Source organism: Talpa europaea, assembly GCF_964194135.1.
Source record: "Talpa europaea genome assembly, chromosome: 7".
Taxonomy (NCBI): domain Eukaryota; kingdom Metazoa; phylum Chordata; class Mammalia; order Eulipotyphla; family Talpidae; genus Talpa; species Talpa europaea.
In genome coordinates, this window is record NC_140074.1 from 92,407,779 (window position 1) to 92,430,666 (window position 22,888).

Consider the following 22,888-nt stretch of genomic DNA (forward strand, 5'->3'; position numbering starts at 1 on the left):
GGATGACCCTCGGAGTAAGACTTGCCCTCTGGGCTCTGCTGTCACCTCCATTTGGGCTTAGGGCACCGCCTTGCCCGAGGCGTGGACAGTCTCTTCCCTGACCCACTCCGCATTCCCGGAGTTGTAGGGCACCGGAAGTGGGGAGACTGATGTCCCTACGTTGTCCACCTGTCGCTTATTGTCAGTGGAGCTCCTGGTTGTGTGAACCGTCCTTAATTCTGATTTCACCCCACCCGACTCCCCAGTCAACTTTGCTCAGTTTCGTAAGAGGTTTGCAGACTGTAGAAGATGGTAGCAGTCTTGAACTCGGATGTGGATGAGAGGCGTGTTTCGGAGAAGGGAGTGGACGAAAGGGGCCTGAGTGGAGGAAGGGAATGGTTCCTTACGTCCCTGTAAAGCACAGACTCTGCTCTGATTTCCCTGTGTCTTTCAGGTGTGTGCACCCAGCCTTGTCCAGCTCCAAGACTTTTTACTGTAGGTGACCTCATTGATCTCTGGGCCACAGAACAGAAAGTTCTAGCCTGACCACTTTGCTCAAATCCCAAGCTGCTTTTTTTTAAGATTTATTTATTTATGCATACAAGAGCTGGGGTTCAGGCCAGAGATGCGGGGGTGGGGTGGGGTGAGAGGATTCACTAGAGACAGAGTGGGGAACAAAACAGGCAGACTGACTGTAATACACTGCTGAGGGGAGCAACGGGTGAATCAGGAGAGGTCTGCTGTGCCATGTGGGTAGGCCCCCGACTGGGCTGGGATTGAACTCGTGCTGCAGAGGCTGCTGATTGTGGTGCTGCAGAGACTGCAGATTGGGGTGCTTCATAGTGCATTGCTTAACCCCTTGTGCCACCAAATCTCACCAAATCCCAGGGAGGCCCGAAATTCCAAGCTTCTTAGGACCTCTCTGTCCACTTCCCAGAAGAACGGTATCTTTTCACTCCCCATCTGTGTGCTTTTAAACTGGTACAAACTATTTTAAAGAGGAGTTTCTGATTCATGTATTCACATATTGATTGACAAACTAGTAATGCCAGGTGCTCTTCTGGACTCTTGTCCTTGCTGAACAAGACAGAATTCTCTACGTCTTTAGCATTTATATTCTAGTCAAGATGATCAACACAGGGGAACAAATCCATGTGGTAATAAGTGCTATAAATAACACACTTTCTGCAGCTCTCCTCCCCACCTGTGACTATGCAGCTGTCTCTCTTTTTCTCCTTTTCCTAATAAACCTATCCTTAAAAAAATAAAAACCCACTTTTTAAGGGAAGTACTAGAATAATATGATCAAAGAAAGGCTTTTCGGAAATAGGTCATTTATTCTTAAACGTTGTTTTAGGAAATATGGACAAATTGAAAGGAAATGCATTTCTCTCTCCCAGGTCCCCTATGTAACAAGTGGAGTTCCTTTTTTCTAAACCCATGGGTGAAAAAAAGAGATAGTCAAAAGATGTTTCCTCAAGGTCACAAAGGACAAAGATTGAGGAACAACATTTCCAGATTAAGGAAGACTTAAAGAGATGTGACAAATTTAACATGACAGATTTGATATGTGAACCTAATGGATCCTGGCCCCCCACACTTCAAAAACACTTATTATAAATAACATTCATGGAACAATTGGTAATATTTGAGTAAGGGCTCTAGTACAGATAACAGTACTGTAATTTTCTGATATTTTATAATTCTGTACTTTGGGAATAGAATAGCTAGAAAAAGTTATAGTAGTACCTTTAGATAGAAGAAGACAATGACAATGCAAATGTAGTTTTGGTGAATGCACATGGGAATTCTCTGTATTCTGCACTTTTCTGTATATCAAATATTTTAAAATAAAAATTTTTAAGTAATTAGCCTTTTAAGGTTTTCCTTCCAGGTTTTATCCTGTATTATCAATGAGACATTAGGTTAATTTTATAAAAAGAAAGAATGAGTGGGCCTCCCCTGATGGCGCAGGTGGTTGAACGCAGCACTGTGAAGCTGAGCGCAGCTTCCGCAGCGCAGGTTCAATCCCGGCCGGCCGTTGAGAATCCCACATGACGCTGCAGACCTCTTCTGTCTAGCACACTGCTCCTCTCAGCAGTGTATTTCGTCAGTCAGCCTGTTCTGTTCCCTGTTCTGTCTCTGGTGAATCCGCTCACCGTCCCGCGCATCTGGTCTGTACCTTGGTTCTTGTATAAATGAATAAATAAATATTTTTTTAAAAAAGAGAATGAGTTCTAAGAGTGAGGGTCCATATTTGTTAAACTCCTACACATCAAAACTATATAATGGATGGGCCTCCCCGGTGGCGCAGCGGTTGAGCGCTGGGTTGCGAAGCTGCCCGCGGCCTCTGCGGCGCCGGTTCGATCCCTGGCTGCTCCCCGGCCACCAGAGGAGGGTCCCACATGGCGCGCAGACCTCTCCTGCCGCCCGCTGCTCCCCTCAGCAGTGTGCTTCGGTCCTTCTGCCTGCTCTGCTCCCCGCTCTGGCTCTGGTGAATTCTCTCACCCTCCCGTCTCTCACCCTCCCGCGCTTCTGACTGTACCCAGTGCATGTATAAACAAAAACAAAGAAAGAAAGAAAACGTGCCTTTATATATATATATATAAAAAAAAAAAAACTAAAATGTCTCTAAAAAAAAAAAAACTATATAATGGCATTTTCATATACAATTACCTCTTAAAAAAATAAAAGTAAAAGTACCTCTTTAGAGGGCAGTATAACCTTTCCCTTAATATGAAGACAGTATGATCACCAAAACTCATAAAATAAAAAAAAGCTTAGCAAAGTTTCTATTCTCAAAAAATACTGGATAATAATAAAATATTATCTAGTTTTTATATACACACACCCAAATATTATCTGGTTTGTAAGTTCTCAGGTATATAGGGGAGGTTCTCTCTTTAATTCATTTTAAAGTTCTGAAAATATTTAAAAACCAGTTCTATCTCAGGAGAGATAGGCAAATCCATCAAGTATTGTGGACACACTATGACCTTGAAGTAATCCTGGTTGCTATTCGACCATCAAAATGAGTGATAATGATTATAAATAAAGTACAATGAGAGGTGGGTTTCCTGTGTGTACTTTCACATGGAAGATACAGTCTCACAATATAGAGCAGATGCAAGGACGGCATGCCTCATGCTTTTCCTTCCTCTACCTATAACTTGTGCATATCTTTCTTCATGGGAACAGCTCAGGGTTTTAGAGCCCAGTTCCCCAGTGACTGTTTAACAAATTTCTGACTATTCTCAAATGAAAGAAGCACTATTACTGACTGAAAGTAAGGAAAGCCCAGAATCTGCTTTTGCAAGATTTTCCAAGGTCCCAGGAACAAACAGAACAAAGGAGTCAGCAGTATCAAGATCTGGAGAAAGAACATTCCAGGCGGAGAAACAGTAAGTACAAAGACCCTTAGTGGGAATAAGCCTAGAAAGGAAGCTAGTATTTCTGAAACCTACAATAGTAATAAAAGATCAGGATGAGGTGGGCTGGATAAACAAGGGTCCGATCATGCAGCCAAGGGTAAGGACACAGCAGAAATATATTCTGGAAGGTGATTTTGGTTGCAACATGGAGAATGGATTAAAAAGATTTTAACAGAAAGCTAGTAAAGAGCCAGATAATTATCCAGAAAGGATAGAAAGGCTGGACTAGGATAGAGTCAAGAAGGTGGAGTGGAAAAAAAAGAAGGTGGAGTGAAGTGGAAGGAATCAAGAGACAGCAGAAAAGATGACGTGGAACTTGGGGCTGGCTGAAAAAAGGAAGGTGTCAAGGACTGTCAGATTTTGGGCTCCAGAAGCTATAGAATGGAGGTATTTTGCTTATAATAGGCTTCCTGACTAGGGGACTTATTAGATAGTAATGTTTCATATTGTGAGTTAACAGTCTACATTTAGCTCTGTCCAGTCATTTTCCATGACCTTGGGTCACAGAAGCCTGCCCTAGAAAGATCTCAAAAAAGTGAGTTTTGGAGCTGGCCTGTACCCATAGGAAGTACAACAGGTGTACTCCCTTTAGGGCTTGAACCCAAGTGTCCTGAAATTTGAGCTAATCATGAAAGAACTTAGAAAACAGTTATCCTGGAAAAATTTCAAACATGTTTTTAAATAAGAAAATAGTATAACGAACCCCTTTGAAGTATGCCATTTGGCTTCAACAATTACCAGTTCTTGGCTAACCTTGTTTCAGCTATTCTGTCCTTCTCAGCCCCACTAAATTATATTGAAGCAAGTCCTGGACATAACCAAATAGTTCAAATTGCCTGACTATCTCGTATGTATATATTTCACAGTTTGTTTTGAACCAGGGTCCAAATAAAGTCTACACATTATACCTGGTTGGTGTGTCACTATTTTTTTAAAGATTTATTTTCTATTTATGCACACAAGAACTGGGGTGTAAGCCAGAGGTGCGGGGGGTGAGAGGATTCACCAGAGATAGAGTGGGGAGCAGAAGAGGTGGATGGACTGAAATACACTGCTGAGGGGAGCAGTGGGCGAGACAGGAGAGGTCTGCTGCGCTATGTGGGTTAGATCCCTGGCTGGGAATCGATCGCTTGTAGTGCTGAGACTTTAAGCCCTGAACCACCAGGAAGGCCCTGTTGCTATATATATATATATATATATATATATATATATATATAGAGAGAGAGAGAGAGAGAGAGAGAGAATATTTATTATTTTTATGTACAGAAGATGCAACAGTGTACGCTTAGCCCAGTTTGGTAATGTTCTGTAGCCCTTGCCTTTCCAGCCTGGCAATTCAAACCACCAATTTTGGGCCCAGCATGTTGCCTCCACAGTGACTGGATTTCATCATATCTGGTAATTTCCACCAACTTAGTCAGGGCTCCTTTGACTTCTGAGTTAACCTGTGTGAAGATGGCAGTTGTATAAGTCTTCCTGTGGATGAGATGCCCCAGTCTGGCCCTCCCCTTGACAATGCATTAAGAAACCCCATTCATCTGACACAGGGCAGGCAGGAAGATGACCAGTTCACTGGGATACACGTCATGTACAGTCACCATCTGCTGAATCTTGTTCTCCATGAAGGCATGACAGTATCAACCTTTGCCTCACGGACAGATGGCCTCTTAGTGGGGATATCTCTTTTGCCAGCAGCTTTCTTATCAGCCAGGGCTTTTCTTGCTTTGTCTCTGGTTTGTACTACTAGGCCAGCTTAAGCAGTTAAGTGGCTGTTTGGCAGTCCAAGGCCTGGGTGAAGTGGTTAATGGCACTTTCAGCCTCTTGTAGGGGATAGCCTTTAGTAGCTGCAGCCAGATGTAGCAGAGCCACTTGACAAAGTAGATGAGGTCCTTTTTGGGCTGGATGTCCTATCCAATGCTAAAATTCTTGGACCTTTTCTCAAAAAGGGAATTTACCACCTTCTTGGCCTCCTCTTCCTTCATGTTCAGCAAGGACTGGAACCACCTTCTTCCCCTTGGCCTCTTTCATTTCTCCATCTTGGGTGGCTGCAGGAGAGAGAATGACAACTCTTAAATCTCTTTCATCTTTGGTTCTTTCTACTGCCTCCTCCCTCCTTGTTTTCTTGCAATTTATCTGTTGAAGACTAAGCCTTTTGTGGGGTCTATTATGGTAATGTCAATTAATATATCCCTCTACTTTCTGCTTTTCCTGTACTAGTGATTTGATCGGTCTCACGTCCAATTTTTTGATAAAAATCCATCGTGGGTGGTGGCTTTTATTTTTTATTTCATCACATCAGGAGGCTCATAATGCCCATTTATCTCTCATTTTCATGTTCAGTCTGAGCAGTGGGTTCAGGTATAGTCATACTGAAGCAATTTTTATAAGTTCTCCATTAGCTTTTCACCTACTGGTTCAATTGAAGATCTCTGCCTAATTCCACTTCATGAGGGGTTTCAAAATTGGGCATATCCTAATTCTATCATTCCTTCTGCATTTATCAACCGGGATTCTTCTATAAATAAGAATGTGTGCTCATCAACTCACTGCTTGCCATAAGGTAGAGGTCATACAGGAAAGGCAGGATAAACGTGTGACTTTTTTTCCTACTGTTGTTTACCAGTTTTCAGAATAATGAGTTGGTTTCCTAGCATCCTCTAAAAAGGAACTAACTAGTTGTTTTTAGGATCATTGTGAACTTGTGGATTTTAATATCTTGTCTGTGTTTCAGCCCATCGCAGTTGTTACTATTTTTTTTTAAGTAGTCACATTTTTATTGAGTGGCATAAAACATACAGCTCAACATTGTTACTTTCATTTGCAAATGGAATAGTTGAGAAGATAATCATGACTATCTGCCATCACATTATCACATCACTCACATTCAGGTTTCTGCAGGTCTGGAATTGTCTTCATAGTGGATAGGAGTATGCAGTGGGAATTCCAGTTAGCATTTTTAGAGAGAGAGAGAGAGAGAGAGAGAGAGAGAGAGAGAGAGAGAGAGAGAGAGAGAGAGATCAGAGGAATCCACACAGTCGAGTTGTCTTAATATTAAGGATTTAAGGACTTCTGGGTTTTGTTCTTGGAGGAGGTCAGGATCTTCCCATATCCTGGGTCATCAAATATTCTTCCTGTCATAGAAAGTGGAATCATTTTTCTCATATCTCGAAGTGTAATTCTGATGATACTTGTTCATTTTCAGTTTTTCTAAATCAGGATAAATACATGGGAGCCCCACAGACATGAGACTCCGGTTATTCTTTTGATGCTCTGAATATTGGTCAGTGGAATCCTCTTCAAATTGTTTTTTTTTTTTTTTTGATGAACTTTACACAACAAAAAGTTAACCATTTTCAAGTATACAGTTCAGTGATATTTAGATACAGATAAGGAAACAGAGGCACAGAACAACATATCTACCTTTCTGCAGTTCCTTGAATCTATAATCTATGACACCAGATTTGTGGATCTACTCTGATTTGAGAATCTGAGCTCTTAACCACATAACCTCTTACCTCTAGTCATTATAATCTGTAATCATTTGATTTACTACTTTACTGATTTTGTCTCTCCTAAACACAATAAATGAGTGCAACAAATAAATGAAGTGCCTACCAAAGGAGAAGAGGCTGTAAAATGTTGCCCTGAGTCAATTAAGGACAGTTATCTCTAATAAATTTTGGTAGACCTACTGTGAAGAATGTACCCACACTTAGCTTGGAAGGGAAAGAGAAAGATACAGGATGGCTTCTTTTGCCATGTTGGCCTGTTGAAGTGCTCTCATCCTTCAAGAGACAAATGGAGTCTCTCTGAACTTCTTGGTTTGGTATCTCTCTTTGTAAGTTACCAGCTCTATGTCATCTGGGAGATTAAAAAAAAAAAAAAAAAAAAGGTTGTTTCTTAGCCGGGATCGCCTGGAAGGGACATAAGAGAAACTTTCTGGGACGAAGGAAAAGTACCATAATCTTGAAAAGGTTACGGGTCTCCAAAAGATACATTTTAAGATCTGTACATTTTTGTATGTGTAAGTTATGCTTCAAAATTGTAGAATGTTACAAAATACCGATGACAGATCTCTACCCTGCACCGTTCAAATCAGAATCTCTGAACCTGGAGCTGGTGCGTGGCTATTCAGAAGGCTGGTCAGGGGGTTGTAACGTGCAACCAGGGACTGAAACGCGCCACTAGAGGAGATAATTTCTTACCTGTTCAGGTTGTCCCGCTCTCTAGCATGGCTGCATCACGTTCGGCGAGTACCTGTCCTTCCATCCGTTTTGTGCAAAAATCTGCCCCTCTGGGCTGTGAAGCCTGATTTCTCCAGGAGACCTAGGCCTTCCGAGTGGTCCTCAGCAGGACGCCAGGGATCGGGTCATAGGGACAGCTGAGCCCTGAGCCCGCAAAGAGCTGCCCTGCGGGGTGCGGCGGACCCCGCTCACCCACCGCACGCTTGGGAGAGAACAGGCACACACTGGAAGCACTTTAGAAATTCAGAAACGTCCTATAGCTCTTGCGCCGCGATCTCCAGGACCCGGGGTCGCCTGGACGACAATTGGCCATGAAGTGACCTGTCCACCCATGCGGCCAGCCGACCTCGTGGCGCAACGGTAGCGCGTCTGACTCCAGATCAGAAGGTTGCGTGTTCAAATCACGTCGGGGTCAGCTTACTTATTTACGCTCCCCTGCAACCACCAAGGTTTCGTTTGCTTTTATTTACTCCCCACATTCCCCGCTAGGTTCGAGCCCAGAGACCCGAGAAGAAGGATCTTGTAGGGGCTGGAAAAGGAGGGCTCCGGTGCGACGTGCAGATCCTCCTCATGCGGGATACCCAACGGTCTCGCGGTCGTTTTTACGGCAGGTCGGTGCACGGTGACTTTGGGCCTGAGGCCCGGCACACGCTCGGGATTGCACAGCACGGAGGAAGCAGGGTCGGATGCTGGGGGCCGCGAGGTCGCTTGGACTGACAACGCACTGAGTGGTTTTCGCGGTATTGGGGAGAATGTCTCCAAAAGCGCGCTTCATGAATCCTCAGTGGGTTCACGCTTACTCAGGAGTCGGAGCTCAAACCCCAGAGAGAAGAACCAAAGGCGCTTTCCCGTAGACGAGGTGGCCGAGTGGTTAAGGCGATGGACTGCTAATCCATTGTGCTCTGCACGCGTGGGTTCGAATCCCATCCTCGTCGGTTTGCGATGGCCTGATGCCGGCGTTCAGTTTTGTAATCCAGAAACCAAGAATTTATCGTCGCTTTTCCGCTCCCCAAATTCATTATTTCCGTCACCTCGCCACTGATTTCATGTTCCCCCTCCCTTTTACCTCATTAACTTGACCAGTAATTGATTGTAAATGGCCCTTTAGCAATCACCTGTCCTGAAACTGACTTGGCCAGGGAAATAATATACCAGCGGCTGGCGAGGGGGCGCCGTGGCTTAGTTGGTTAAAGCGCCTGTCTAGTAAACAGGAGATCCTGGGTTCGAATCCCAGCGGTGCCTCCACGGTATTTCCTGCTTTTGTGTATATACTGCGTGGGGCGCCTCTAGCCATCAGGCATTGTATCTCCCGCATGTCAATCAATCCTTTCACTTCAGTAATCGACCAAGAGCTGTCAAGCTGTCCAACAACCAAAGCCGGTTGTTTGTGTGCACACTACGTGTATATTATACGTTCCGCGTCCTACGTTTGTAACCCTAGCTTCCGCCAATCGCCGAAGTCTGTACTCGTAAGTACTACGACTCGGCGCTTTTCAAGGTAATTCGTTTTTCATTTCATTTCATTGCTTCCCTGAGAAAAAATTTCGCTTACAAGACAGAGCACTCATTTGTCTTCTATACAGTTTTATGTGACCGCAGCTAGCTAAGCCGGCCGGTTAGCTCAGTTGGTTAGAGCGTGGTGCTAATAACGCCAAGGTCGCGGGTTCGATCCCCGTACGGGCCAGTGTCTTTTCAAATATTTTATAGACATTGTGTAAATAATGAGGAAGACTTGTGGAACATTTCCAAAGCTGGAACTTTTTACACCCAAAGAGAAAAGTACTGAGATTCAGCCCAAAGTATAGCTATTTAGAAAAGAATGGGGAAAGTTTAAAAGAAATCAGTTTTTTCTAAATCTCCTGACCACATGGTAGGTCTCCTGGAATTTGTTATTTGAACTGTAAATAGAAGGCCGCCGGGATTATAACAATGTCTCAAAACAGACATATAACACTGATTAGAGGAATGTGGGAAATGGAATTAAGAATGGAACTAACGAGGGGGTCCCAGTTTTCCTCCAAAATCAAGATACTCTATTTGCCTAACCCCTGGCTGTCCACTTCAGGACCTAATAGGACCCCTTCCCTTCCTCTTCTGGAGAATTTGCTTCAGTTTTTTCTGACTGGCCCTCTGAGCCCATTTCTGTGATGTGCATTTCCCCTAAGATTCACTGCCTGAGATCAAGAACCATATCCACCCCACACCACTCCCAGCACCAGTCCCAAGGGAGTTCCATGGAAAAAGAGCAAGGCTCACTCCCATTCCTTTGGCTCATCAATCCCTGACCCCATACAGACTCAGCCTCAGCCTTAGCAGCAGCAGCACTTTAATTCCACAAAAACTCAGAAAGCCAAAACTGATTAGAACACTCCACAACAGGTGGGCTTCAAAACCAGCAGCAATACTACCTGAACCCTGAGAGCAGAGAAACCCCTCCCAATTCACCCCCTCCATCATGCAGTGCATTCCTCCTGGTGCCACTCCATTCTGACTGGGGAAGGGGCATGGCAGGGGGCTGGAGCGCAGAAGCAGATTATCCATCTGCAGGTGTGCTTCCTCCTTTGAGTGGTGTGTGTCTAAGGGCCACTCAACTTCCCACAGCCCCTGGCACCTGAGATGTAGCCACTGGAGTCAGGATGGCCACAGTGGGGGGGGGGGGGCTCCTCTGTTCTACTTTCTTGGTCACATATTGCAATAATATCCTCCAAGTCAAGACCTAAAACCCTGGGTTCCCAGTGATGGTATTTTAGTTAGGGAACAAAGTTGGGGAGAACAAGGTGGCTACAGAGAGCCAACTAAATAGAAGCAGAGCATCATCCCTTCCCACTAAGAGAAAGTACAGAACTCCCCCATATACACCTGCAACAAAAACCCCGAGAAGGGGGGCCGGGCCTGCTAAATTCATCTGGAAGAGCCTCCAACATCCAGGCTTTCCCTCAGCCGGCAGTTCCCATTAGGGCTCCTTGAAGAGTCCTTAGGGTCCTGGTGGCCCCTGGCCTGCTTTGGCTAGGCCTCCCTTGCACTCATGGTCACTTGCACAGGGCCTCCAACACCTCCAGGGTGCGTCGGATATCCCGAACTTGGCGCGCCAGCCCCTGAACCGGCTGTAGAGCCCTCTCTAGCTCCTCGCAGCGCGCCAGCAGGGTGTACATGCCCTTGATGCTCATGTCCACGGCTTCGCCTAGGGAGTCCACGGCGTCACGGTAGGTCTGGATGCAGCCCACGCTCAACGCTGTCAGCTCCTGTACCGCACCACCCAGCCCGCGCAGCAGACGGTCCACCCGGCCACCCAGCTCCCGACTCAGCCGCTCCAGGTCCCGCAGCACGTCGGGGTCGATGGGGGGGATGGCTGGAGTGGGTGGAGGGGCTGAGCAGGGCCGCGCAGGGGCAGGGGGCAGAGGTTGAGGGGCAGCGCTCAGACGAATCTTGAGTTGCAGGTTGTTGGCCACGAAGTGGGTGAGGTCGCCATGGCGGCTCACCGTGCCCTCGAGCTCCAGGGGACTGGAGATGGTGGCGCGACGCCCGCCGCCGGCGCCGGACTCAGCAGCCCCTGTGGACCCCGCGCCTCCGCACGCCCCACTCAGCCCGTCCAGGCTGCGGCTGTCCTGAAGGCGGCTGGAGAAGGACCGGCCAGCCCTGCCGCCCGCCCCCGCCTCCTCGTCTTCTTCCTTCTCCGGCTCCGCATCCATCCCCACGCCTCCGGGGCTCCCTCGACGGCCGACCCTCTCGGATGCGGGCTTTTCCTCCAGAGGCTTTTCCTCAGGTTCCTTGCTCCGGGAGGGCTCCTGCGCGCCGCGCTCTGGCCGCGCCGTTCCCCGGCGGCTCCCGACCCCAGACGGCGTCCCTCCGCGGCCGGGTTCGTCCTCTCGAACCTCCCGTTCCGGCCGGTGGGCGACGCTGCGGCTCGAAGACTTAAGGGACACCCTAAGGTGGCGGCCGGCGCCTCCAGCGTTCTCGGCCTCTTCCTCCCCGGACACCCGGAGGCCTGAGGGCGTCTCAGAGGGCGTTCGGCCCGGCCCGCCACTGGATATCGCGGCTTGCTGCTCCCCCGGAGCCAGAAGGTCCGCCTCGGGCCCAGGCCGGCCCCGGGACGACTCCATGCTGCAGTTAGAGGCTGGAACCGCGGAATCGGCTCGCCTGGCTTCGGGAAGCCCTGGAGGCGCCTTTAAGGGGCGTTGGTAGAGGCGCGCCGATTGGCTGCGGGCTGACAATGGTACGGACAGGAAGAACGTTTTGATTGGTTGTGAGACCAGGAAGTTCCGGAAGAAGAGTCGTCGTTGAGCAGCTTGTCACATGTGAGCGTCAGCCGGGTTGGCGACGAGGAGGTGACAGCTGCGCTCCTCGCCCCCGCCCGTTCAAAAAGTTGAGGGGGCAGATCTTAAAGTGAAGGTCCTGAAATGCCGGAGTCCCGCGGGGGCGAGGCTCAGGCTCTTTCCGCCCACAGCTGTTGCTTAGCAAACACCCCGAGTGGGTACCAGACGGAATTCCTAGAGGCGTTCTTGGAATGGGCCTGGAGGTGTTCTTGGGACGGTCCTCTGTGACCCATCGGATTTGCACCGCACCTTGTTGATCAAGGACGAAACCGGAATTCTCAGCAAGTGCAGAATCCTTCTGGGCGAGCTAGCAGGCGACTGTAGCGGGCGAACTGCCCACAGCGACTCATGGTGGTCAGCAGGACAAGTGTAAGAGCTTTCCTGTGTTCTTGCACTCTGTTCTTTGCCTCCTGACCCCTCCACGTTTGAGAGTGTCTCTCCTTGAGGAGGATGTGTGATTTTTGCCACGAGGTAAAATACTCTATAAATGACAGCCTTATTTGAAGATCAGATTCCCGATTTCCATTCTGATCTCATTTCTTCCTTCTCTTTCCTGAGCCTGCTGGAGCCTCCTCATTGTTTCCTCTGACAGGACAGACCTGCTCCTGCTTCAGAGATTTACAGTTGCTTTTGCCTTTTTTTTTTTTTTTTTTTTTTTTTGTAAAGGCCGAATCTCCAAGAACTATTTTCAACTTGGATATTGCTTCTTAACTTTTAGGGTACCCTTGCTTCTCCTTCAGGTCCTTATTCAAATGTTTCCTTTTCTGTGAGGTCGCCACAAGCTTCCTTCCCTGCTTTTCTCCATAGTGCTTATCATCATCTCACTATATATTTGCTTACTTGTTCATGTAGTTCTCATGAGGGTAAGGTTCTTTGTTTTGTTCTCATCTGTACCCTGAGTGTTTAGAACAGTGCCTGACATATAGTAGATGCTCAATAAATATACAGCCAATGACTCCAAACCATTAATATTTCCCTTGAAAATTTGACTTGAACGCGTTCTGTGTTTGTCACTTTACATCACAGAGTCCAGACAAATACACCATGAAATCAATGGGCTATTCTAAGCACTTTCCCCCTCTCTGGGACTGATGCCTACTTTGTCTTCCTTTTACTCCTCAACAGGCATATGTTCTTTATTCAACAAGTGACATAACTTGAACCCACACAAAAAAGGGGGAATTTATTATGTTGTGCAATGATGATTTCAAGACAGTGCACAACTGAGAAGTCTGGATTCAGTCCCTGAGGCTGACATGAAGAATCTGTTTTTGGTCGCTAGAGGCAGCTTTTTCTCATGAGGGGTTCCTCATGGTGGCAAAATGGCTATGTCATTTCTCATTCATTGCTATTGTTTAGTCTCCTTGGGCTGCCGTAACAAAATATGCCATAACAAAATGCCATAAACCAGGTCTCTTGAACAGATACTTATTTCTCACAATTCTGGAGGCTTGGAAGTGCAAGGCACCAGTTGATTTCAGTTCCTGGTGAGGTTCCTCTTCCTGGTTTGCCCCATGGCGAGCCCTCTGGCCTAATCCTTTTCTCCCTCATGACCTCATCTAAACCTATTTACCTCCAAATAATAATGCACTGGAGATTAGGACTGCAACACATGAATTTTGGGTGGACAAAAACATTCAGTCCATAACACGTAAGGGACATTATTCATTCCTTTTGGCTTCCAGAATCTGAATCCCACCTCATCAGACAGAGCCCATTTTCCACTACAAAAGCTGGAAGGCTGAGCAGCTCCTTTCCCAGCTTCCCTAGTGCATGGCTTAGGCTACACTATCGTCTGCTGGGCTTCAGTGGAATTGTTTCTGGCTGGGCAGACTCCAAGCCCAGGCCTCATAGAGATTCTTGGCACTCCTAGAGAATTTGTGAATTACCCAGGATGCCTGTAAGGTCTCTTTTTGCTTAAATGAGCCAGAATTATTTTTTGTTGTGTGTGTGCAGGAACCCTGGTGGATATACTACCATGTCTTCCAGACAGGGAGAAATAACTTCCATTAGACCTTGCAGAATAGCAAGAATAGAACTAGAGTCCCGGTTAATCTCCCTTCCATATCACTGGCCTAAGCTAGTTCACATGCCCAATTTAGTCACTTTGGCCAGGGTTATACCTTGTCTGATTAACTTAGAACTGGGTACCCAGAATCAATCACTTTTACAAGGTGATAAGAACGAATTGATTAGGTCAAAAGTATTATGCTCTTCCTAGAGAGAAGGATGGGCCAGATTTCTCCAAACTCAACTAACTGTAACACAACAGGGGAGGGGAAAAGACTGCGGGGGTGTGACCACAGTGTCCACTGTATCAGGAGTCAGCAGTATGGGCGATGGGCCAAATTTGGCTCACCACTTGCTTTTATATTGCCTGATAGTTAAGAAAGGTTTTTACGTTTTTAGGGACCTCCCTGGAGGTGTAGGGGTTAAGTCTCAGCACTATCATGCTATTGCCACTGTGGCCCGAGTTTGATCCCTGGCCAGTTTGATCCCACATGATGCAGCAGCCCACTCCCCTCTCCTGTTTTCCTCTATTGTTTTCCCCTGTGCTCCCCTAGGCAGTGTGTTTCAGTAGATCTGCCTATTCTGCTCCTTTAAAAAAAAAAAAAGATTTATTTATTTTTATGCAAGAACTGGGGTACAGGTCAGAAGCTCGGGAGGTTGAGAGGATTCACCAGAGATAGAGTGGAGAGCAGAACAGGCAGACAGACTGAAATACACTGCTGAGAGGATCAGCGGGTGAGACAGGAGAGGACTGCCGCCCCATGAGGGTATCTCCCTGGCCAGCCAGGAATCAAACCTGCGCTGCAGAGGCTGAGGACAGTTTCACAACGTTGCACTCAACCTGCTGTGCCACTGGGGAGGCCGGTGGCCTGCTCCCCTTTCTGTCTCTGGCGAATCCTCTCACTCCCCCCCACACCTCTGGCCTGTACCCCAGCTCTTGTATACATAAATAAATCTTTAAAAACAAAACAAAATCTAAAAAATATGAAAAATTCATGTAATGATACAAAATTAATGTTTTTAATTTTGATGTTTTACTGAGGTACAGCCTCATTCACTCATTTATGTAGTATCTGCGGTTGCTTTCACACTATAATGGCAGACTTAAGTAGTTTCAACAGAGGCTAATTGGCCTGCAAAGTCTTAAATGGTTACTACTAGAATTTTTACAGATGTTTGCCACCTCTTGCACTAAAGATCCCCTCTATAGGCACCTGGGAATTGTGAATTCATGAATCAGAGGAGAATCCAGCTCAGAGCACTTATAGGACATAGTCGGTGAGCTAGCCTAGGAGGATGAGGGAGACAGGGCTATTCCTTCAGGTGGAAAGTGGGGATTTCTAGAGGAAAAAGATCACTGATATTGAGTGTGGGGTCAGGGAAGGACCCATCTGATTTGACTGAAGAAGTTTTGACTGCTGAGGCGTGAGAGTGAGTGAGAGCCACAGGTCATGGTGAACAAGAGGTGATGGAGTTAGTATAGATAGTGAGTAGACAATGTGCTTGAGAAATCTTGTTGTGATAGCAAACTGGGAGATAGAAAGAGATGTGGGGTCCAGATAATACATGTTTGGTACATCACTAAATGGTGATACAAATTGTTTAGCAAAAGGGATATGTGATAACTGAAAAGGGAAAAGGAACAATTGCTGGAATGCAGCTGAATGGCAGGAGGACCAGATGCAGAGTACATCTGCAGGGCTGGCCTCTGATGGGGCAGGGCACTTGCACCACTTGAGGGTGGATGTGGGTGTAGCTGACATGTGGGTAGTGGTAGCTTGGGAGTTGGTGGTTGGATTACAAAATCCCTGTCTGATTCCACCGTTTTTTTCAGAGAAATTTGGAGGGAGTTCATAAGATTGGACACTAGGGGGAGCTTTGAGACTTGGGGAGTTGAAAAACCAACACCTTGGGGAGATTTTTGGGGAGTGTAAGCTAGAAGGTTGCAGGAAAACTGGGTAATCTCCATTGTTGCTGCTGGGAGGGTAAGCAGTTTCACCACCTTGGAAAGCAATTAAGGCAATGTTCAGGTAACATTTACCTGAAGCTTACTCCAGGACCCCAGCATTGCCACGCTCTCCTCAAGATCTTCCTCAGACAAGCTCACACAGGAGTGCAGGAAGGTATGGGGAAGACATAACCACAGTGAAAAGCACTGAAAATAGTCTACAACAGAATGCCTTAAACAAAACAAATCCCTAGTACTATTCACATTAAGGATTATAGTGCAGAAGTTTTAAAAAAGAAAGTATCCAAACTGTCAGAACAAGAACCTTCTAAGGGATAAGGGTAGAATGATATAGCAAAACAATATGTGCAGTGCAATACTATTTACATAAAAGCCCTGCATGTTAAGAAAAAAAGCTGTTTTCCAGAAGTATATATAAATGTAAACACAAAGAAAAGTAGGCTACGAAGATTTCGCCAAGCTGATGTTGGTTTTTTGGAGTTGTTGGGGCCTCCTTTCCAGTTTTTCTATCCTTATCTTTCATCAAATCGATTTAGGATAATTGGAAAAGTAGAATTTTACCTTACTTATTTACAATGAACCATTTGTGTAAACAAAAAAATGAGACAATACAGGGCTTGAACTCAAGTCCTGGGGAAATGAAGACAGGGCATAAGGAACATGAGGCAGCAAGCGTAGGGCCTCTGCCTAAGTGAGGGTAAAGGAGAAATGGGGGCAGAGCACCGTTGCTGGGCGGGGAGAGTGGGCACGAAGCCCCTGTGTTTGGAATTTTACTAACACTTTTGAAATACTCCTGGATCAGGGAAGAAGTCATCATAGTAGAGAATACTGAGAACTGAATAATAATAAAATACACTCCATATCAGTTCTGTGTAGAGTGCAAGGAAGTGACTTTGATGGATGTTGATAGATTTACGTGCTCATTCTAGGGGGGAATTTAGAGATAAATTAGTGTTCTGTATATAGGGGATAAAGCAAATGACACAGGATAATTGACGTCACGGACAGTCAAAAGTTGTACAAAAAAGGAAAAATAACAGATTGCCACATGAGCATCTCATGGTCATGATATAAACATTGGACAATCAAGTGCAGCATGAATAACTGAGATAAATAAAAATAAGAACATTTATTAACATATTTCAGCACATTGATTAAAAGAGCAAATAAACAATAGATGCAGAAAAACCTTACATAAAAGTCAACGTCTATTCATGATACAAAAAAAACCTCTTAGACCCTTAGCAACTAGTAAGACAATAAGCCTTACTTAACCTGATAAAGGACTTTTTAAAAAAGACTACACATAGTAATAGCTCAAACTAATTCTCGTTCCAATCCTGTGATATATAGACATATAAATGTGTGTGCTGTAGAAAGGCCATTATGCCAACTCTAGCTTGATATTAAAGAATGCGGACTTTGGATTTAAAATCAGGCTCCCCTTACTAGTGAGACGCTTGGCAGATTATATAACCCCTCCGTGTCTCAGTTTCATTATCTTTAAAATGGGTAAACCCTTAGTAAGCATCAAACTTAGGTGAGGCCTTAGGTCAGGAAAAAGACACCATCAGTACATCTTTTCAATCGTGTTAGATCCTGACTAGGGAGAGCAGTACGACAAAACAAGACACTCCCAGGATACAGCAGTGTTCAATTGCTCCTCAGTGGGCAGGGACTGAGCCAGGAGAGGAAAAGACTAGAGGTCAGAGAATTGCATATGACATAGGATATGCTAGGCAGAGATGGCTGTAGCAGAGTAGAGTCAAGGACCCAGCATCCCAGGCCCTGACAGTCAGAGCAGGGGAAAGAAAAGACCGTGAGGGTGGGATGTCTGGGTGATGACCAGATGGTGTCAGTGCTGAGAGGGCAGATGGTAGCAGGGGAAGTGAGGCAGTGTCCACCCACAGCACCCAGCCTGGGCAACTCCCCAGCCTCCTCTCCACAGGAGCCTGCTTCCTCCACAACAAAGTCTCCACCTGTAAACATCTGCACTCAGCAGTATAAAAAGCTTCAGCTTTTATTAAATAAAAAAGAGGTAGAAGACAGATCAGGGAATAGACCAGGGACCCCTCCTTCTAACACATATATACAGACATACAAATATGGACACAACTGAGTTAATGACAGGGAGAATTCAGGGGACAGATTGAAGGGCAGAGGGGGGCAGCACCCTTCGAGAGTGGGCCCGGACCCAAGGGTGGGCTGAGACCTGGGTCAGAGGCAGGCGTTCAGAGGGATTATGCTTGAGCAGCTTGGAGATGAGGTCCTGGGCTCCTGAGGGCACAGAAGGGGGAAACTTCAGGTCTACCTGCAGAAATAGAGACAGGAGAAGGAAGGATCCTATTAATTTCATCCTGGCTGCTTTTACCTTGACTATTTGGAGAGTTAGGCAGGGCCACCAAACCCCTAGTCCCTGGCCTCAGCAGCCAGCACAAAGTCCCAGCCAGACACACTAACCTTCTACCTACCTTGACAATGCGCCGATATGTCTCGTTGTGTGATGCACTCTCAAAGGGTGGGCTTCCCACCAGCAGTTCATAGCAGAGTACCCCAATGCACCACAGATCCACTTTTTCATTGTGGGTGCGGCCCTCAATCATCTCTGGGGGCAAGTAGTCCAGGGTGCCACACATTGTCTTCCTCCTGATGGGGTATGGGAGTGTGGACAGTGATCCCAGCCACAGATTCTCTCTCCTTTCCCTGCCGCCTGACGGAGAGCCAAGAGATGCCAGGGGAGTGGCCTTTGGGATAGGAGTGGGATGAAGATATAAACCAAAGGCCTAGAAATGGTGAGGGATGTATTTTTTTTTAAAGATTTATTTTTATTTATACAAGAACTAGGGTACAGTCCAGAGGTGCAGGAGGGTGAGAGAATTCACCAGAGACAGAGCAGGAAGCAGAACAGGCAGACCTCAGCAGCAGGTAAGACAGGAGAGGTCTGCCGCGCCTTTGTAGGTAGTAGCTCCCTGGCTGGCCGGGAATTGAACCCGCGCTGCAGAGGCTGCGGACAGCTTCACAGCCCTGCGCTCAACCCTCTGTGCCACCGGGGAAGCCCTGAGGGATGTATCTTAAAATAATCAGACACGAGGTCCTCCCTGGTGGCGCAGGCAGTTGAGTGCAGCACTGTGAGGCTGTCCACAGCCTCCGCAGTGCAGGTTCAATAGTGGCCAGCCAGGGAGATATCCACATGGCGCGGCAGACCTCTCCTGTCTCACCCGCTGCTCCCTTCAGCAGTGTATTTCAGTCAGTCTTTCTGTTCTGTTCCCCGCTCTGTCTCTGGTGAATCCTCTCACCCTCACGCACATCTGGCCTGTACCCCGGTTCTTTTATAAATAAAATAAATCTTAAAAAAAAAATCAGACATGAGGGCAATACTCATTTTATAATTAAAGGGAAAATTAGGGACATCTTGAATGTCCATCAAGCATGTCCTGCTTAAGCAAATCAGGCTACAGTTCTACTATGCAATTCATGAAATCATTAAAAATGGTGTGGGAATTATTCTCAGTGATATGGCAGAGTCCCCATTATATTAAGTAGACAATCTGGGTAAACAAACTGTGAGTCTCCTGCTTTTGCAGTGATATTGCTGTGTCTGTATTTACATGAGGACAAGCCCAAATATCTCTAGGTAATGGGATTTGGAGTGGAAATTATTTTGAATGTGCGAGCCTCACACCAGGGCCAGCCTTCTGGCCCACCATACCTCAGGGAGGGGGCGTGCACAGACCAGCCGAAGTCAGCAATCTTCAGCTCTCCCTGGAGCCCCAAGAGCAGATTTTCTGGCTTTATGTCTCTGTGGATCACCTTCTTCCCGTGGCAGTATATCAGAGCATCCGCCAGCTCCTCCATGATCTAGGAGGGTCAATGACAGGCAGTCAGCTGAGGATGGACATAGAGCTACCCCCTGCCTCTGCCCCCTGAGGATGCCCCAGGCGCCCACCGTCCCTGACCGTGGCTGTTCGCTGCTCATCAAAAGTGCGGCTCTTCTGCAGTTCTTTATAGAGCTCACCCCGGGGGGCATACTCCAGAATCAAGTAGATCCTTCGCCGGTCATAGAAATAGTTATAGAGACGCAAGATATTGGGATGCCTAGAAGAGACAGAAGAGGCCTCAGGTCACATCCTGACATAGGAAATGGGAAAGGTGACAGGTGTCATATGAACCAAGTTGGGGTCAGACTTGGTCCAGGCGGGGAACACCAGTACTGGCAATGTTGAGGGGTAACTGGAAGCAACTCTCTGGATTCAAGGTTCTAGATGGGATAGAGAAAACAGTCTGAATGTGGGACTGAAAGAGGAACTGGGGAGGAGGGAGCAGAGGGGTTTCAGCTCAGAGGGCAGGGACTCGTACTGCAGATGTGCCTGGATTTCGATCTCCCTGCGCAGTTGATGCTCCACACTCTCCTTCTCTATCTGAGACTTGAAGAGGACCTTGAGCGCCACGATGAAATGGCTTTTCTTCTCCCGAGCCAAGTACACATTTCCAAACTTGCCTTTGCCCAGGGGACGTCCAATTTCAAAGTCGTCAATGGTGAAAGACCGCCTGAATAGAGAGCGGGGGGAAGGCAATTGAGTACTGGTTGGTCAGTCATTTGGGGGTTCTACTTTCTCCTGCCCTCAACCCTGTCCTTTTTTGAAGGGAGCTGAAACAGGATAAACCAGGCCTTCCTGCCCCCAAACCCTATTTCTCCTAAATTTCTACCTCCTTCATTTCCTAACTGTTCACTGCCCACCCCCTCTCCTGCTACCCCGAGGCTTGGGTACTTACATCGAGAGGTTGGGTGTCCCACTGCTATTCTCCACCACCTTCTGACCAGGGGCAGCTGAGAAAATAAGAGGTAAGTTGAGGCCCTCCTCATGGACTCTAATCCCCTCAGGTCAATCCTCTTTCCTTTGTCCCAATTACCTGTGGGCTGGGCATTGGAGCGGTTCATGAGGACAAGAGCAGATGGGGTGGTAGGCTCCTTCCGGAGGACTCTCTGGGGCAGGGTGTTCAGGCCAGATTGAGCCTGAGGAGGAGCAGGGTGGGGGAGACTCTGAGGGTGCTTTTGTCTTAGTGACATGGTTGGAATGTGCTGCAAACAGCATTTAGCATTTGCCAGTCACCCACCACCTATTCCCAGTTCAAAAAGGAACAATGAGACCACAATTATACTACTCAGTCCCAAGACACTGCTTGCTCATTGCCCCATATTAAAATGGGTCTTTAATAAACAACCTAAATCAGCCTAAGAAAAATAGCAAAGGACTTACCCCAACATCTAACATTTTACCTCTTTGGCCCTGCCCCAAAGAGGTGAAAAGCATATTCAAGTTCTATAGTCCTGTCCACACTCGTTATACCACACTCCTTTACCCAGGCCCCAGGGGACAGTGGAGGTTGAGTAATGAACACATACAATTCCGAGTTTTAGCACAGAGGTATTCACACAGCCCCCTAAATAACTCAGCCTATTAAGGCTCACCTAATTTCATAGAGATCTTGAATACTGAGGCAAATACCAGTGTTTACTTGAGGGCTATTCTGATGGTTGTGAACCACTGATCACTTTCAGTGCCTCAAAGGCATATACTCTGAGAGTGACAAATGTAGAAGTGACAGTGGTTACTCTTTCAGTCTCCACTCTTGACAGCCTCTCTCAGCGCTCCGTGAGAGTGGGAGCTAGGAGAGGAGGGGACAGATGACTCTCCAGGATACCCAAGCCCCATCAACAGGTAGCAAAGCCTATGAGAGCCCCTTCCTTCTTCTTTAGCCAAGAGGTAGAAAGTCTCAGTCAGTGTCCCCTAAAAACCTGTTTCCAAGATTGACTTAAGAACAGAATTTACAAATACGGCAAGTAACGAGTCCAGAAATAGACTCAGATGTATGTGAGAGTTTAATATTTATAACAAAGGTGGCATTTCAAACCAGAGGGTAGACTCTTCAATGAAAGGTGTTGGGACAAGAAAATAAATCTACTTAGCTCTCTACCTACATCTGTCATTAAAATAAATTCCAAATTATTAATTTATACCTGTCCTGGATCTTTTAAACTTATAAACTTATCTAAATTCTTTCAGAGTCTATTTCTATTTCCTGTCGAGCCCATTTTTTCAAGATAAGGCCCATGAATCCTGACCGGAGAGCCAGCGGTTGCCTGCTCAGTCCCAGAAGTCATTTGTATATGATAAGTAGGCCCAGCCCTCAGAGGCCCTCACAGGCTGGTCAGATTCAAGTTGGCAACACCTGATCGGATTCTGCCAGCAAACTTGTGGGCCATACGTTGGAGCATAACAGGGAAGACTTAGGATTGCCTTCTGCAGGATCTCAAATCTCTATACAGGAACTCGCCGGATAGAGGTAAAGGCAGAGGTGGGGGGTTGGAAGGAGGAAAGCCCTTACCGTCTGCCGGCGGTAGGGCCAGGGGTAGGCGTTCTCCTTCTGGGCCATCCTCAGAGGGAAAGGGGGAGGAGAGCTGGGCAGAGAAGGGAAATTGAGCTGTAAGAAGCAGAAAAAAGAGGGAGAGAGCGAGGGAGGCGCCGACCCGTCTAGCTGCAAGCCCTTGCTTGGGGCTGGTGAAAGGAAGGTCAGCAAGCTGGCGGCGTCAGGGCACACCAGTGCGCTTGCGGACCCCAGCCTCCATTGCGGATTCTGCTACGGGCCCCATCCCTATGGCCCCCGGGACCCCTCTCCACCCAGCACCCATCAGCCTGTTTGAGTGCGTGCGGGCCGGTTCAATGGAACCTGGAGCTGCCTGATCACCTGCCCTCTTCTAGCGCAAGGTCTGCGAAAAATCAGCTCACCTGGAGCCCGTGGCTGTCACCCCTGGCCGCTGGCAAACGACTGAACCTGCTCTGCGGCGACACTGCCGAGACTTTTTCAAATCTCCCGCCCTGGACTCATTGGCTGAGCGCATCACCCAGGTCCACTGTCATTGGCTGGACGCCCCATGACGGA

At 47.0% G+C, this 22,888-nt stretch overlaps 2 protein-coding genes and 2 pseudogenes across 5 annotated transcripts in view; all 4 read right to left on the minus strand.

Moving 5' to 3' along the window:
- Positions 1-22,888, minus strand: part of LOC311173822 (large ribosomal subunit protein eL27-like) — a 754,061-nt pseudogene that overhangs the window by 554,160 nt on the left and 177,013 nt on the right. The gene's annotated exons all lie outside the window — the stretch shown is intronic.
- LOC311172705 (large ribosomal subunit protein eL8-like) lies at positions 58-5,438 on the minus strand (annotated as a pseudogene). Its single transcript has 2 exons — positions 4,824-5,438; positions 58-193 (listed from the first exon to the last, which is right to left on the minus strand). The product of its transcript is annotated as a large ribosomal subunit protein eL8-like (transcript).
- On the minus strand, positions 10,684-11,754 carry BORCS6 (BLOC-1 related complex subunit 6; the record flags this gene model as incomplete). Its single annotated transcript, XM_084237543.1, has 1 exon — positions 10,684-11,754. One exon carries the CDS (start codon positions 11,752-11,754, stop codon positions 10,684-10,686), a length of 1,071 nt encoding a protein of 356 aa, XP_084093669.1.
- AURKB (aurora kinase B) lies at positions 18,084-22,381 on the minus strand (the record flags this gene model as incomplete). 2 transcript variants are annotated; one of them, XM_084238636.1, is made up of 8 exons in its annotated part: positions 18,084-18,257; positions 18,418-18,592; positions 19,656-19,804; positions 19,903-20,041; positions 20,303-20,494; positions 20,720-20,774; positions 20,858-20,960; positions 22,334-22,381. In XM_084238636.1, 8 exons carry the CDS (start codon positions 22,379-22,381, stop codon positions 18,084-18,086), a joined length of 1,035 nt encoding a protein of 344 aa, XP_084094762.1. The 2 variants fall into 2 exon arrangements, with proteins under 2 accessions (XP_084094762.1, XP_084094761.1); XM_084238635.1 differs by having other exon boundaries at positions 20,276-20,494.